Genomic DNA, 15322 nt, shown 5'->3' with positions numbered 1-15322 from the left:
CCAGATTTGTATTAGTCTTCTGCAGCTGACTGGTCTGTAGATTACCTATTCAGATTCTTACCAGACTGTATCTATAGATTACCTATTCAGATTCTTACCAGACTCTGTCTATAGATGACCTATTCAGATTCTTTCGAAGAAGTATTCATGGCTAAGGGGGAAGCTCAGAGCCCAAGTCACGTACCTAGCATGCACAAGGTTTTGGGTTCAGTGCGAAATAAAATATGTTAATCTTACAGAATGTGTTTTCCAAGGGGTATCTCGTTTAGAAAACTTTTGTCGCCAGTCACTAATGATATCGAGCAGTCCTTTGTGTAGTTGTTGGCCACTTCCTCACCCATTTTAACATCAGATTGTCTTTGTAGTTTTTGAATTATGAGTTCTTTGTATTCTGAGTATAAGATCCTTATCTTTTTAATCCCAAGGATTCTCACAAACACACTACAAATGACAGCATGAAAAAAAAATCTTGCACAGTAACCAAGAAGTTCAGCTCTACAATGTACCTTTAAACTGATAGGACACTGATATCTTAGTTTTACATTTCCAAATAAAGATGTTATAAGAACTATGCATCCACATACTACAACCAGGAAGGAACTGCTTTGAAAACCTTCAGAGTGCGGTTCCTACCCTTTATCTGTTGGCTGTGCTCACAGCAGCTTTTCGAGACTGCTTATCATTTCACCCTCAGTGCCACATAGTGTCTCAGCTACTAGGGGAACTCAGCTTTATTCAGTTTCTGCCATTATATTATTAGTACATCACACTTAAAACTGGGCAGGATCTAGGTTTATTTCAGTCTATGAAAAACTAAAATTCAAAGAAAATTCAATCTTGCTTAAGGGAACATTGTCAAGTAACAATTCTTGATATCACAGGCCTCATAGAGAATTACATCGTTTCGCGTGTCACTGTTCCAAGAGACAAAACAAATTTGAACAGCTAAAACATCTTTAAAAATGCACTCAAACAAAAATTTAATTTCCTGTACATACTCCTGTCAAATGAAGTTACTTCCTGTATACCACTTTTGCAAACTGGTCTATTTCCTTTCATTTGCCCTAGATCGGCTATGAGACCTAGAGAAGGATGGAGATGTCTTGTGATTTCTCTCACGAGACAGAGACCCTTCTCTTCTCCTATCTCTAGAGAGTGACCTGCTCCGGCTTCTGGAAAAACTTCTCCTTCTTGGGGAGCTGCACTGAGGTGGAGGACTCAAGGACCCCAAGAGGGGGGTGGGCCACGATTCTGACTTCTCTTTTCACCATTTGACAGTTCCACTCTTACACGGCATCACGTAGTTTTTTCCATCTAGCTCGCAGACAGCATCAGCAGCATCTCGGGGATCCTCAAATTCGACGAAAGCTAAGCCAGGAGGGTTTCAAGCAACCCACACACTTCAGAGTGGTCCATAACAGCCAAAAGCCCGTTCTAATTCAGTTTTATTCCCATTGTTTCCAAGATTACCTACATAAACCTTACAGTCCAAGGGACAGGAATCACGATGCGTTTCAAGATCCTGGATTCAAAAGGCCCAAGCTCAAATCCTAACGCTCTGGCAAGCCCACCCCCTTCCCTCTGGCTCTGCTCCCACAGATGCTCTTGGTCCCTCAGCATCCACAAAATGGCCTAAGCTCCTTACCTAATTTATGACTAACAAATATTCTCTTCAGTTTTATAGACAGTTATTTCAGTCTTGACACTATCTTTTTGACAGAAGCTTCTTAACTTTAATGAAGTTCAGTTTAATATTGTTTTAGGTAGTTGCTTGTGCTTTGGGTATCATAGTTAAAAAAGAAACTATTCACAATTCAAAGTTGTGGTTTGGTTATTTGGACTTTTGAAGAGTTTTATACTGTTAGCTCTTATGTTCCGGTCATTGATCCATCCTGGTGGACTTGTTTGAAGAAGAAGTTGAGAAGCTAGAATTATGGATCAGGGTACCCTGGGTCAATGCTAATACACATTTTCAGTTTGGCTTGCTATTTAACTTCTACTTTCCTTTTCAGCCAAGACTGTTAACTCCCACACCCTTCAGTATGACCTGGAGTCTCTGACACGAAGGACCTCTTACACTGTTTCTGTCATGGCCAGCACCAGAGCTGGAGGTACCATCGGGTCGAGCATAAACTTCAAGACATCGTCAATCAGTGAGTACTAGGGTCAGGCCTCACCCTGGGGTTTACTCTGGGCTGGAAATGCCATTTGTCAGGTGCAAGGGAAGTCAGCAGAGGGCAGCAGAGGGTGAATTCTCCTGCTCTCTGGCCCACTTGCACCCCCCAGGAAGGTAAGCAGTGAGGAGCTCCTGAGCTGCAGACAAAGGGAGGTTTGAGTTAGACAGACCCTTCCTGATAGGCAGCCTTAAATAATCTTAGGAGGAAGCAAACAGCACCAACTTCAGCCTCAGCCATGCCAAAGGCTGTTGCCTGAGTTCACACCAGTTTCTAAATGTCAAGAGTTGTGCAATAGAACCTTGGAAGGAAAAAAATATCGGTTGATCAAAGGTCACTGACGAGAGACTTAATGTTACCATCTGTGGTGGGGTTTTTGTTTGTTTGCAAAAAGATGTGTGTATTCAACTTACCAGCTTTCACACTGAAAAATGTGGAAAGCAAGAAGCATTTGATAGATATAGCAAATAATGTGAAATATAATAATTTCATATGTTGGCTGCTCAAGGAAGATATTCAGTAGGAAAGCTGAAGATACGAAATAGACAAAGGAAAATGAAGAGGAAAGCCAGCCTGGTCTACATAGTGAGTTCCAGGATAGCCAGGGCTACACAGAGGAAGCCTGTTCCAATCAATCAATCAATCAATCCATCCATCCATCCATCCATCCATCCATCCATCCATCCATCCATCAAAATTCAAGTAACACTGACAAGTTTTTGCAATAACTAGATAACTGCTATAAGCCAAAAATGTCTTCTTGATGCATCTCAAAGGCTTCTTTTATTTATATTCCTGAAGAATAACGTAGACCATGGCTCTGGAAACTATGAGTAGAATATATAACTTTACACGGAAACATGTTCTCTTCTACAGGCTAACCATGCTTTCTTGGAATTCTTTTTGATACTATTTCTAAAATAATTATTTAAAAGTCACATTACAGCTTCAGAATCCTGGGTACAACTTATGTCAGCTCATGAAAATTTCTCTCAGGATCAAATTGAAGGCATGATCCTATGTTGGAACCTAGAAATTCTCTCCTTAGTCTGTAGATTAAAAACAATTCTACTTTCCTCCTGGGTCCTCCACAACCCAATCTCTTTTCTTTGAAAGACTGTTGTTGTTGTTGTTGTTGTTGTTATGTGTATTCCTGTGTCTGAGTGAGCTTATGTGCACCACATTCCTGCATAGGTTAGAACAGACTCGCGCATCGCTTGCAACAGGAGTTGCAGGCAGTTGTGAGCAGCTATGTGAGTGTGGAGAGCTCACCTTCTGCAAGAGCAGCCAGTGCTCTTAACCATCTCCCAGCCCTCTAGAACCCACTCAGACACAGAGGCCACAGTTTAAAATTCTAGATTCCCATTGAAAGCTCGCCAATCATGGCTTCAATTTTAAACAAAATGCAAGTGATCTGCCCCCTACCTCGTTTCCTATCACTTTCTGACTCTTTCTCTCCCTCTTCAAAGCTTTGCATCTCACGTTGCTTTTTTCCACAGTCCAGGGCAGGCTTTAGGTTAAATCTAGCCAGGCATGGTGATGCACTCTGGCCTCAGCACCCGGGAGGCAGAGGCAGGAAGGTCTAAAGTATAAGGCTAGACCAGCCTACATGGCAAGTTCAGGCCACACAATGAGACCCTATCTGGAAAAGTAAATAAGTGATACATAAATAAATATAAAACTCAGTGACTAACCTCCCTCCACTTTGCCCTAGTTACTCTGTTTGAACATCGTTTTTATCTGAAGTACTCTTAACGTTATTCTATTACTTAGGATTCTCTAGGAGAACAGAAGTGATCAGAAGCTAGGCTTCCCAGTAGTGGTATTCACCATGCTGCCAAAGCAGAGACCCTGGTAGTTATCAGTCTTAGAAATCTGAATCTTTAAAGCAAGAGTAGGGGTTAATGATGCAGTCCCGGTCTAAAACTGGAGGCCTGGAAGCTCTCTGCTGAGTTGCTAGAGTGAGTCTGGGTCTAAAGGCTGGCTTATCTGTGGGTAATGGTCCCAGCAATCAGGATTCATGCTCAGGAAGAAGGGAACTTGGGTTCACTGACCCTCCTTCTCTTTTTCCACTTTTAGCCCATCTGGTGGTACTGCCAGCCTATCAGATGGTACTGTCAGCCTATCAGATGGCACTGCCAGCCTATCGGATGGTACTGTCAGCCTATCAGATGGTACTGTCAGCCTATCAGATGGTACTGTCAGCCTATCAGATGGCACCGCCAGCCTATCGGATGGTACCACCAGCCTATCGGATGGTACCGTCAGTCTATCGAATGGTACCGCCAGCCTATCGGATGGTACCGCCAGCCTATCGGATGGTACCGCCAGCCTATTAGATGGTACCGTCAGCCTATCAGATGGTACCGTCAGCCTATCAGATGGTACCGTCAGCCTATCAGATGGTACTGCCAGCCTATCAGATGGTACCATCAGCCTATTCAGAGTGGACCCTCCCCTAAGTGTTCTCCCATGTCCATCCTTTGGGCTCACCCTCACAGACACACAGTAGCATGTGTCTGCCATTCTGTAGGTATCTCTTAGTCCAGGCAAATCCACAAGTCAAAGATTACCTGTCAAAGTTTATCATGTGAGGTTTGTCTACCCCAGGATACATGAACCATGTGAGTAAGGATCTGATTTTTTTTTTTTTGCTTATTTGTTTTATGTCTCAGAATAATGTCTGACTAATAGTTATGCTAGTAAGTACTGAATGAAGTTGGAAGACGACCCTGGCAAGCCCAACGTCTATCAGTATATAACGTGTAATATTTGGAGATATCAATGAAACTCATTATTCTGTATAAGTAAAATGTAACAATACAAAAGAAGATATGTTAATATCTATCATGTTATATGGAGAGAAGACAGCTAGATAGGGAACTAAAATCCCAGTGGTTTCAATAGAAATGAATTGGATTTAAATAGGAAAGTAATGAGAAATGTTGCTAAAGGTAAAAGAAAAAGTTTATATCTGATTTTTGTCAAAGAGTCAGGGAACTTTACTGACGTTATTTTTGTTCTCTTTGTCAAAAAGGTGTCTTTGAAATTGTCCTTCTAACGACTCTAATTGGAGGAGGCCTTCTTCTACTTAGCATCAAAACAGTGACTTTTGGTCTCAGGAAGCCAAAGTGAGTTCATAATTGACAGCGAATGTCTTAAAAATCGGCCGCAGATAGCAGCGGGTGCCACCGTGGCACGTGGTGTAGAGGGAACTCCGCCCAGGGAGGGCTGCTCATCCATTCATTTGGTCCATATGTGTAAGAATGATTAAAGGCCACACCCTCAGACTCACGAGGATTCTGACAAACAAGAATACTTATTTACACCAAGTCTAGATCCTTCTGAGGCAGGGAGTACTACCTGTTCCTTAGGCTCTGTCTGCCAATGTCTGTCACGTGAGGCTGAAATGGAAAGGAGACTGAGCCCTGGTTGCTAGCCAACTGGATGAGAGCACAGGTCTGTTCTTTGTGATGCAGAGTTGGGGGCTGGAGGCAGGCATGTTTGTCCTGCCTGCTCTTACCAGTGTGGGGAAAGAAGTTTGTCTTCAGCATCTTGTATTTCTTCCTGCAGTGAGCCTTAGGCTGTCTCAGTGTTCCTTCTGTGTAGGGCGATCTACACTGGCCCTTGGAGCCTTCTCTGCCCAGCAGCTGGGCTTCATTTGTGACTAAGCTAATGTCGACCTCAATCACCATCAATATACTGCAGCCAAGTCACAGCACAAATTTTTGTACATCGTATTCTTGAGTAACCATCTTCAATCTAGACATGTGTTAGAACTGGATCCTGCCCCAAGGATTTCTGACTCAGAGTTCTGGGATAAAGACTAGGAATGTGTATTTTGATTAGTGGGTGATGGTGGTGTTGAAGTTGGGAACATACTTTGGGAACACTACGCCAAAGTGTGGGTAGTTAGTGCTCCTGAGGATACACTTGACAAGAGTGGCTGTAATGCTGTTTCCAACATCAAGACCAGGGTGGATATACGGGGTGATAGAGAAAGGAGGGTAAGGATATAATTATGTGGGGGAAGCATCTCCTTTTGTCCCATAGACAACTGTTTCCTGTTTCCTGTCAGTCAAGAGTGTGGACTCTTGCTGAATAGAAAGCTGGGCAGTTGCCTTCTGTCTTGGTTGTTTTCTATTGCTGTGATAAGACATCACGATCAAGGCAACTTTATTTGAGATTTATAGTTTAAGAGGGTTAGAGCCCATCCATAACTATTACAGTAGGGAGCAAGGCAGCAAGAAAGCTGGCTTGGCACTGGAGCTGAGAGCTCACATTTTGAGACACAGCCACGAGGCAGAGAGCTAACTGGGAATGAGTAGGCTTGCGAAACCTCTAGGCCTACAAGGCCACGCCTCCTAATCCTTCCCAAACAGTTCCACCAACTGGGGACTAAGAATTCAAACATGTGAGCCCGTGGGGGACATTCTCATTCAAACCAACCAGACCCTTCTTGAGTAGGGAGTCAGACTATTGACTTTTTAATAAATCTTGCCCTTAGCTCAGCCACGCACTATGCATGGACCGTGTTCTGAACTCAACTCCTCTCTTAAAAATCTCATCTTTTAGCAGCCGATTGACTCATCTGTGCTGTCCTGATGTTCCCAACCCTGCTGAAAGTAGTTTAGCTACCTGGTTTGGAGATGATTTCAAGGTACATGTTACTGGGTTTTGTCCAGGAAACTGTGCAGACTGGCTTGGGGGAGGAGGACCGGGTGGATGGGACTAGGAGAGGCTTTTCCCAAGGTTCACAGAGAAAGGACTGGAAGTTTGAAAGACCCAGGGAACAGCTGAATGGGCAGATGGAATCAGCCTTCCTACTGGGACTTCCACCTTGCCTCTGGACTGGAGGAAAGACCCTCACCAGGGTCTGAGGTATTCTCCACAGAGAAGTAAGGATACCATGGGAGAAGAATTGTTTCACAAATTGGCTTTCTGATGGGGAGCCAGAGGGCCTGACTACCACCTCTGAGGTCACTTAAAAAGCAGCCAAGAACAAATTAATCTGGGGTCCACTCAGAGACACAGCAGTCAGTCCTGGGGAAAATAGTAGGCCAAAGGCAGCTTTAAGTCTCATCTCTCCCAGGGCGGGTGTTAATCAGCAGGAGGGTTTCCTGACAGATTTTTTTTCCAAGTAGAAATACTCTATTTAAGGACTTTTTTAAATTGGAAACTTGAAAAATGTCTAACTTATGACTTCCCCCCAAGTGGAAATCAGCCCTGAGTGGAATGTAGCTCTGAGATCCTTGGTACTGAAAGTCATTCCCCAGGTTGGCCTCGATGCAAGAATTTAAAACCTTAGTCTCTTTCTTCAACTTAGAATTTTAAAGAAAAAAAAATACACGAACATTTTTGTAATAATGAGCTCTGGTTTTGCTCCCTCCTTTTCTTTGCTTCTGTTATATTGGCCTTTCTGCTCTCCTATGTATGAAGTTGAAGAGACCTGATTGTTATAGTCTGCAGGACAGTCCTCTATAGCATGTGCTGTTTAATTGCAAAGTGTACACCAGGCACTGGGCCAGAGTGGCAGGAGATAAACATGACAGAGACCCGTCCTGTTGTGAGGCCGCCTTAGATTTTCTGGTGGTGTCTTTTGCCTTTGTGGCTTTTCCCTACGGCTTCTCTCGTCTCACCTAGAGTTTTGTAAATATGGTCAGGAAAATAGCCTTGAGCTCTCTAAAAGGATTGTGGGCCATTGGGTGCTTTTCCTCGGGAAGTGGAGCACAGTTGCCAAGCTCCTGAGGAAGTAGCTGGTCACTGTCTGGACCAGGGAGGGATGGGGTGGGGGGTTTGTTAGGGGCGGGGCTTCTGTGTCCCAAATCTAATGATTTCGGCTCAGTCATTTGCACTCTTTATATGACCCCTGGGGTGTCCCCTTTTCTCTTTTGTAGAAGAAGTCAAATATGAAGGAGACTGAAAACTCTGGGAACACAGAAGACCAGGTCCTAAAACCATGTCCTGTCCCCGCTGACCTCACTGATAAGCTGGTAGTGAACTTTGAGAATTTTCTGGAAGTAGTTTTGACAGCGGAAGCTGGAAAGGGTCAGGAGAGCGTTTTGGGAGGAGAAGCGAATGAGTATGTGACCTCCCCATCCAGGGCTGACTGTCCCCCAGGGAAAAGTTTTAAGGAGCCCTCAGTTTTAACTGAGGCTGCTTCTGAAGACTGCCATAGCCGGACTCCGGGAATGGCGGAAGAGACATACTCAGAACTTGACAACCAACCTTTACCTTCCTGTCAGAGTCCAGGACTGGAGCCCCCCTGTGAAGAGCGAGCTCAGAATCCATATCTGAAAAATTCAGTGACAACCAGGGAGTTTCTTATGCATGAAAATATTCCAGAGTACAGCAAGGGAGAAATCTAAGTGCTGCTATGGTCTGGAACCCTCGGAGACTGAATGGATCTCTTCCCTAGCAAAGACATGGAAACTTCCAGAAGCCTCCTTCTACCCTGGCCTGTTCAGTTTGCTGCTGAGCTGCCCAGAAATTGGTGATGCAGCTGTGGACTTATGTCGGGAAGAATGGAATGCTTTATAGGGAGACAGAAGTTACTTCTGTGTGCTCTCACAGACGCCCCTTGAAATGATGGCTTTGGGAGAAGGGCCTATCTTCGAAGCTTAAAGGATGCCCAGGTGCACAAGTCAGATCATATCCCCAGGGACCAAGTTGTCCTGGCCATTGCTGAAGCTTCCCTCGGGGTCCAGGACTGCTGTTTCCATGGCACTCGACTCTGACAGGAACCTGATTTCTACTCTTCCTCTCCCCTCCCTGCCTCTGAACACTTTCTCTCCTTTGGGCAGAGGCCAAGAGAGGAGTGGATTCCTAACAGTATGCCAGGCTCCCCAGTCCTTGATCCCCCTCAGCGTCTTCAGCAATGCCTTTTCTGAGACTCTTCATTACCAACTTACGTTTATTTTTGCAGCATTGGGGATTGAACCCAGGGACTTGTTTATGCTAGGCAAGTGTTCTACTCATCCCACTCACCCCAAGTTTATTACACATTGACTGCCGGTAAATCAGGAAATCCCAGACACCTCCAGTGAGATGCTGGCTTGGGCTGGGCTAGGTAGCAGGCCAGCCTCCTTTGTAGACCATTTCCTCTGTCTTGTGCTATACCCGGTAGGAGCAGGCACCAAACTAGGAGCAGGCACCAAACAAGGTGCTTGGTGGCCTTGGTTCAGAGACACTGACCCTCACACTGGCTTGGAGCCTCAGAGTGCTTACTGAGCAGATCCTAAAAGGGCCCCTTCCCAGCCACACTGAGCAAGACCTTGGTAAGGTGTAGCACTATGCAAATTTATTTCTGCCTTATGAGGACTTCTGCCTCTTTGGTATAGCTGAGCACAGAACTTGTGAAAAGAAGGAGCCTTTGGCAGAAGTGCCAGTCAACTACAGGATTTATTTGCTTAGGCTGGGGAACTGTGTGGCTGCACAGTGGGGTCACCCTCTGGTTCTTTTGTCTTGCTCTCAAGCCTGGGAAGTGACTTAAAACAAAACACTGGGCAATTTGATCCCTGGAATTTCTGACTGGGGAGGCTCTGGCCCAGCCTTCTGTCTTGGCAAGAGTACTCTCTCACCTCCAACTGGGGGAATCTCCAGTTCCCAGGGAGGTTAGGGGAGCTGGCAGAGCCTCGAAAGACATGATAAGGCTTTGGAATCTAAAGTCTTTGAACAGCGAGTGGTGTGGGACAGAGACACACACACCCAAACACACACACACACACGCACGCACGCACGCACGCACGCACGCACATGCACATACACACGGCATACACACACGCAGTCCTTGAACAGTGGGGTGGGACAGAGACATGCAAGCACGCACGCACGCACAGCTCCCAGAGCTGAAGAGGTCAGAAGCACCTTGGGCTTCCTTTTGCGCCTGCTGCCCTGCCTGCTTCCGTTTCATTTTAGCCTCCTGACTTCCCTTCTCCTCAGGCTCTCTGAAAGACACATCTCTCCACCTCTCTGTTTCTTTCCACTCCTTTCTCCCCTTCTCAGCCTTCTTGCCCTGTATTTACCTTTGCCGTTTTTTTGATGGGTAGGATGGTTGAAGGCCCTGTGCTGTCCCAGGCAGGCTTTGAGGTGGTCCCAGCAGAGCCAGCTCTAAGGACAGTTGGTTTCTCCTTTCCGTGCTGAGCCCTCCAGGTGGCCTCACAAGATGCAGGCTCAGAGGCCACGATGGATCAAATCACCACGTGTTCCCACTTCTGCACCACGGGCTGCCTCTGTGGGAAAAGGAGGCCATCAGTGTTTTCTCTCTTTACTGTCAAAGAAAAGGGACGTTGGGAGGACTCAGGGAAGCCATTTAGTGGCAGTCAATTAGAAATTATGAAATTCATGATAAAGAGCTTTCTGGGGCCTTGGGAATTGTGGCAAGGACCTTCCCCTAACAAAGATTTTAAGGGGCCAATCGCTGAGCGAAGAGTAGGCGGACATCCAGGTCTGAATGAGGGCAGAAAGAAGGAGAAAAGGGACTTGAGGATTGAGGGACAGGGAGAGAACTTGGGGTACAAGATGTAATGAACTAGAAGCCCCCATTAGATGGCTGATCCACCAGGCTCCGCCACAGGAGGATTTAAGTTAGTATGGCATACTAATTAAGTTAGTAGTGTCCAGTGACTTGAGTTACCTGTTGTTTCAAACTGAGTTTGTGTGGTGTTTTCCTTCACCCGGTGACTCAACTGAGTTCAAGGGAACTCGAAATCTGGATGCATGGGCTGGTGTGGTAGTGACCGGCCAAGGGAACTTAATGAGCAGGGTGGAGACATTTCGAGAGCAAAGGGTCAGAGAGTCTGCCACAATGAGAACACACTGCTGGTGCGATGTGGCCCCCTGGTGCCCGGCATAACATGGGATGGTGATTCCTTCCTTATTACTGAACGCTACAGGGGACCATGCAAACATCTAGGAATGCCATCGATGCTCTGTTATTTTCAATAATAGCAAAAGATGGGGGCTGGAGAGGTGACTCAGAGGTTTAGAACACTGGCTGTTCTTCCAGAGGTCCTGAGTTCAAATCCTAGCAACCCCATGGCAGCTCATAACTGTCTATAATGGGATCTGATGCCCTCTCCTGCTGTGCAGGTATGCATTCAGGCAAAGCACTCATATACATAAAATAAATAAATCTAAAAAGAGAAAACAACAGTAAAGAATGCCAGAGAACTCAATCTGTTCTTAACAGAAAAACAGAGACCCAAAAGCGATGCTTTGATTCTGGCCACGCAGGAGGCAGTGCCAGGAGGAACCCTGCAATACTGGACCTCACAGGGGTTTGATGGGGCTGGAGGCTGGGGGAGGGGCAGGAAAAGAGTTGCAGTGAGGATCCTTGTCACTGCTTGCAGCCTGAGCCCGAGCCCTGCCTCCAACCTGTCTCTTAGTCAAGCTCTCAAGTATAGCAGATGGTTAGGTACCCTGTAGCCCAGAGGCCTCAGACAGCACCTCCCCTCAGACCAATCTAGGTGCTGTTTGTATAGATCTGTGAGCGAATAATGTTATTGGCAAAATTCAAAGGACATGTAATATTCCGTGATGTGAAAAGTGTACAAAAGTTCAATGCTTGCAAATAAAGCTTAATGCTAGGTCCAGGGTTCACTATACTTTACTTCATGTTATCTGTGGCCAATTCACCCCAACCTACCAAAAGCAACTTCAGTAACTGTGGCAGAGACTTAGGACTGGAGATCTGGCCCTTTGCAGAAGGTTTGTGAACATCCGTCCCTGCATGAACCTCAGATAGCATTGTCCTAACTCTGAATCAGCTTCTAAATTAAGTAAAGTAAAAACCAAGAAACTGAGAGATGACCTAACAGGCAAGAGCATTTGCTGAGCAAATATGAGAACCCGGGCTCAAGTCCCCAGCATCCACGTAAAAAGCTGGAGGCTACCATGTGAGCTTGTAACCTCAGGGCTGCAGGCGGGAAGACTGCTGGGCTTGCTGGCTTCCTGCCTGACTCCACATTCAGTGAGAAACCTTGTCTCAAGGGAATAACATAAAGGAGGACACTATGTCTCCCCCTCTGACTTCTAGGCACACTTTTTGGGTTTCTAGCTGAGTGCCTGCCTCCTGTGGAAAGGCACACACTCAAGGTTCCCCAACCCCCTCATCCCTTCCTATCCCCTGCTCAACCTGTGGGAGTGTTGGTGGCTGTTGCCTGTACTAGTTGTTCTCCACCAGGGTTCATTTTCCCTCCCACCTCAGACAGATGAACAATACCTGGAGATGCTTTGACTGTCATGGCTGGGAGGGGTGCTACTGGCATCTAGTAGGCAGCAGCCAGCAATGCTGAACTCTGCCTACAATGCCCAGCCAGCCTCACAGCTGGGGATTACAGGTCTCCCTCCACATGCTTGCGTGCTGTGGTCTGTAAGACACTGCTTTAGTCAAACAGGGTTGTACTGAACATCTTTTCTGTATAAAGAACAACTATGATAAACATCTTGGTTCAAAATATTTTTCCTACTTTGTCCTAGCCACGTGGGGATGCTTCTGAATTTGCTGCAGGTTTTGTGATCACGTCTCGCCTGATAAAATTTCAAGAGGCTACAGTGACTTCCGGTGTTAGCTGAGATGTCTGGGAGATATTTGTCCTTTTCCGCAGACAATTGGCTATTCCTTCTGCGTGCTTGATTTTGTTCCTCTTGGTTCTTTGATGTGAGTGTTGACTGCCATAGTGACTACCCATAATCAGACATGCAGAAGTGTTGGTGTCTTGTCCTCTTAGAGTCTGAGAGAATGGAGCCTAGCAGAGGATATTAGTGATCCTCATTCCTGCTGCCCTGGGGTCAGTGGGGAGTTTGAGCAGAAGCACAGACAGCACCAGTCCGTGTTGGAAGAGCCCAGAGGTCACAATTGTATTGAGTTCTGTGTGCATAGTCCTGGCCAAGGCACATGCCCTGAGCTGCTAGGAAGGGTGTGGAAGAACTCAGGCGAGGATGAAGCCTAGTCAGCAGGGCCTCCCGGGGTCCTTCAGAGGAGGTTGGATGCATATGCTACTAATTTCACTCTTAGACACGGGATCTTTTGTCTTTCCCAAATCCAATCAATGCGTGTATGGGGGTAAGATGGGAGAGAAGTGTCCTAAAGCCTAGACTTGAAGTGGAAATAAAAACATGCAATCCAGAACCAGCACAGAGTTCCAAATGACTGCAGCAACGAAGGAGCAGCAGGCCTGTGTCCCCTGAGGCTGGGCATGTTCACTTCCCCATAGATTTATTATGTGTCTGGGTAATGTATGACATGAATGGGAGCTGTGTGGTGCAGGGTGGGGATGAAAAATGTCACTACCGCCATGGGAGGAACCTTCCAGGTTCTTTATTGTCAACTCATTTGTATTTTGACCACCCATATAAAGTCATAAAATCACCTTTATGATATTCTGCACTTCCTGGATTTTGCCTACTTCATCTCCTCCACACATAATATCTTTATTAATTATTTGGGAAACTCACATCATGAACCCCATCACACTTCCCAGTACTTCCAGGTCTGTCTCCCCACCCTTATGACTGCCCCCCAAAAGAAAACAAAGCAAGTCCAAATTGTGTTATCTATGCACTCCCTGGAGCATGGTTAAGCTCCTAGTGGCCAGCCCCTTAAAGAAAACTGAGTCCTTCCCCACTTGCAACCCCACCAGAAGCCATCCATTGTGGAGAGCTACACTTGGGCATCCTTATCACAATTTTTAAGAGTTCTCTTCCAAGGCTTTCTGTCTAGGCTGTTATTTCAGGGTCGGGAAGGGGTTGTCACAGAAGCCTCCAATGTCTGTCTCTCTCAGCTCTGAGTCTGCAGCCATCAATATCACTGCAAACATAGCTTCCATGTCCTCAGTCAGTGGGAGCACGAATCATGGACGTCCACATGGTTTCTAGGGACAGCACAGATCGCAGACATCCACATGGTCTCCAGCATCATGCACGTGCAGCGGCGTAGGCCAGAGACATCAATGCAGCTTCAGGCAGCAGCACAGACCATGTGTGTCTGCCTGGCCTTTGGTGGTAACACGGGCCTAAGGTGGCAGCACGAACCATTCTCATCAGCGTGGCCCCCCTGCAGAAGCCCCGCCCACCGACACTAACATGGACTCCTGCAGCAGCACAGACTACAGTCGTCCATTTGACCTGCACAAGCCTCAGATGTCTCCCTGTTGTCAGTGTGGACCACCAGGCACGACCTCTGTGCTTGCAGCCTGCTGGCTGAGACTGGGTGGCGAAGCGTAGATCCATCATTCTCCACTGTATGTGGCTCTCCTCTGCCATGATTCTTTTCAATGTTCTGAATCCACTTTTGAAAAGTCCTGCTTTTTATCTTTCTTAATTGTTCTGGAGCTGTTGTGGGTTCGGTAGACCCCTTTTCCACAGCTGTGTCACCCCTGCAGAACCCCCATGGGTCTCTCAGACTCCTTGGAGCGCAGAGGTGGCTGCAGCCATCTTGGTTTTCTCCACTGACTTCTTCATTCTTCAATCTGTAAATCTAGCCAGGTATGATGATGCATGTCATCAATCCCAGTACTCAGGAGGCAGAGACAGGAGGGTTGCTGCAAGTTTGAAGCCAGCTTGGTCTACACAGAAAGTCGGCCGTGATTACAGAGGCTGGGGACACAGAATGAGTAGAGATCCGGGCTTGTGGTGGTCAAGGGAAAGAATGCTTGATGACCAGGACTCTCTAGGTCACCAGTTTCTTTACTCCTCCTGCCAAAAATTCCATCTACCCTTAAGTCTCTTCTCTCTCTCTCTCTCTCTCTCTCTCTCTCTCTCTCTCTCTCTCTCTCCCCCTCCCTCCCTCCCTCCCTCCCCCTCCTTCCCTCCCTTCCTCTTGCCTACCTATCCCAGCAGAATCTTCAAACTTCTAGCTCCCCGGTTCCCCTGTAAGTCTCACTTTACTGGTCCTAGCAGATGTCATTGTACCCAAATTGCTGACTTTAAGCCAACAGGCAGGCTCTTTCCTTAAGTTCAGCTCAGGTTCCAGGAAAGTCTCTGAGTGACAAGTGGCTCAGGACCCTCCTCCAGTCCCTTGTCAGTTCCTTTCCCCTGCCTCTAAACATGCTTGCTCAGGCTTAAAAACACCCCCTGTCCCATAGAGCAGATTTTTCAGGTGTCTGGCCAGGTTTGGTGGTGGTTGCTTTTGTAAAGAAAGAATCATT

The 15322-nt window shown here is 46.5% G+C and overlaps 1 protein-coding gene and 1 pseudogene across 2 annotated transcripts in view; one reads left to right on the top strand and one right to left on the bottom strand.

Annotated features, from left to right (window-relative positions):
• The window catches only part of Il31ra (interleukin 31 receptor A), a 71228-nt gene extending 57678 nt beyond the window's left edge, over positions 1-13550 (top strand). The window contains exons 12-15 of one of the 2 annotated variants that reach the window (XM_039103156.2): positions 2013-2153; positions 5212-5305; positions 6750-6834; positions 8072-13550. In XM_039103156.2, coding sequence (XP_038959084.1) covers positions 2013-2153; positions 5212-5305; positions 6750-6834; positions 8072-8542 — 791 coding nt within the window. In that variant the 3' untranslated portion in view covers positions 8543-13550. 2 annotated transcript variants of the gene reach the window in all.
• On the bottom strand, positions 146-1789 carry LOC103691462 (serine/arginine-rich splicing factor 3 pseudogene; annotated as a pseudogene).
• Positions 13551-15322: the final 1772 nt, after the last annotated feature.

This window comes from Rattus norvegicus, chromosome 2 (assembly GCF_036323735.1).
Source record: "Rattus norvegicus strain BN/NHsdMcwi chromosome 2, GRCr8, whole genome shotgun sequence".
Taxonomy (NCBI): domain Eukaryota; kingdom Metazoa; phylum Chordata; class Mammalia; order Rodentia; family Muridae; genus Rattus; species Rattus norvegicus.
The sequence above is the reverse complement of the archived record's forward strand: the minus strand, read 5'-3'. Positions and strand labels throughout refer to the sequence as shown.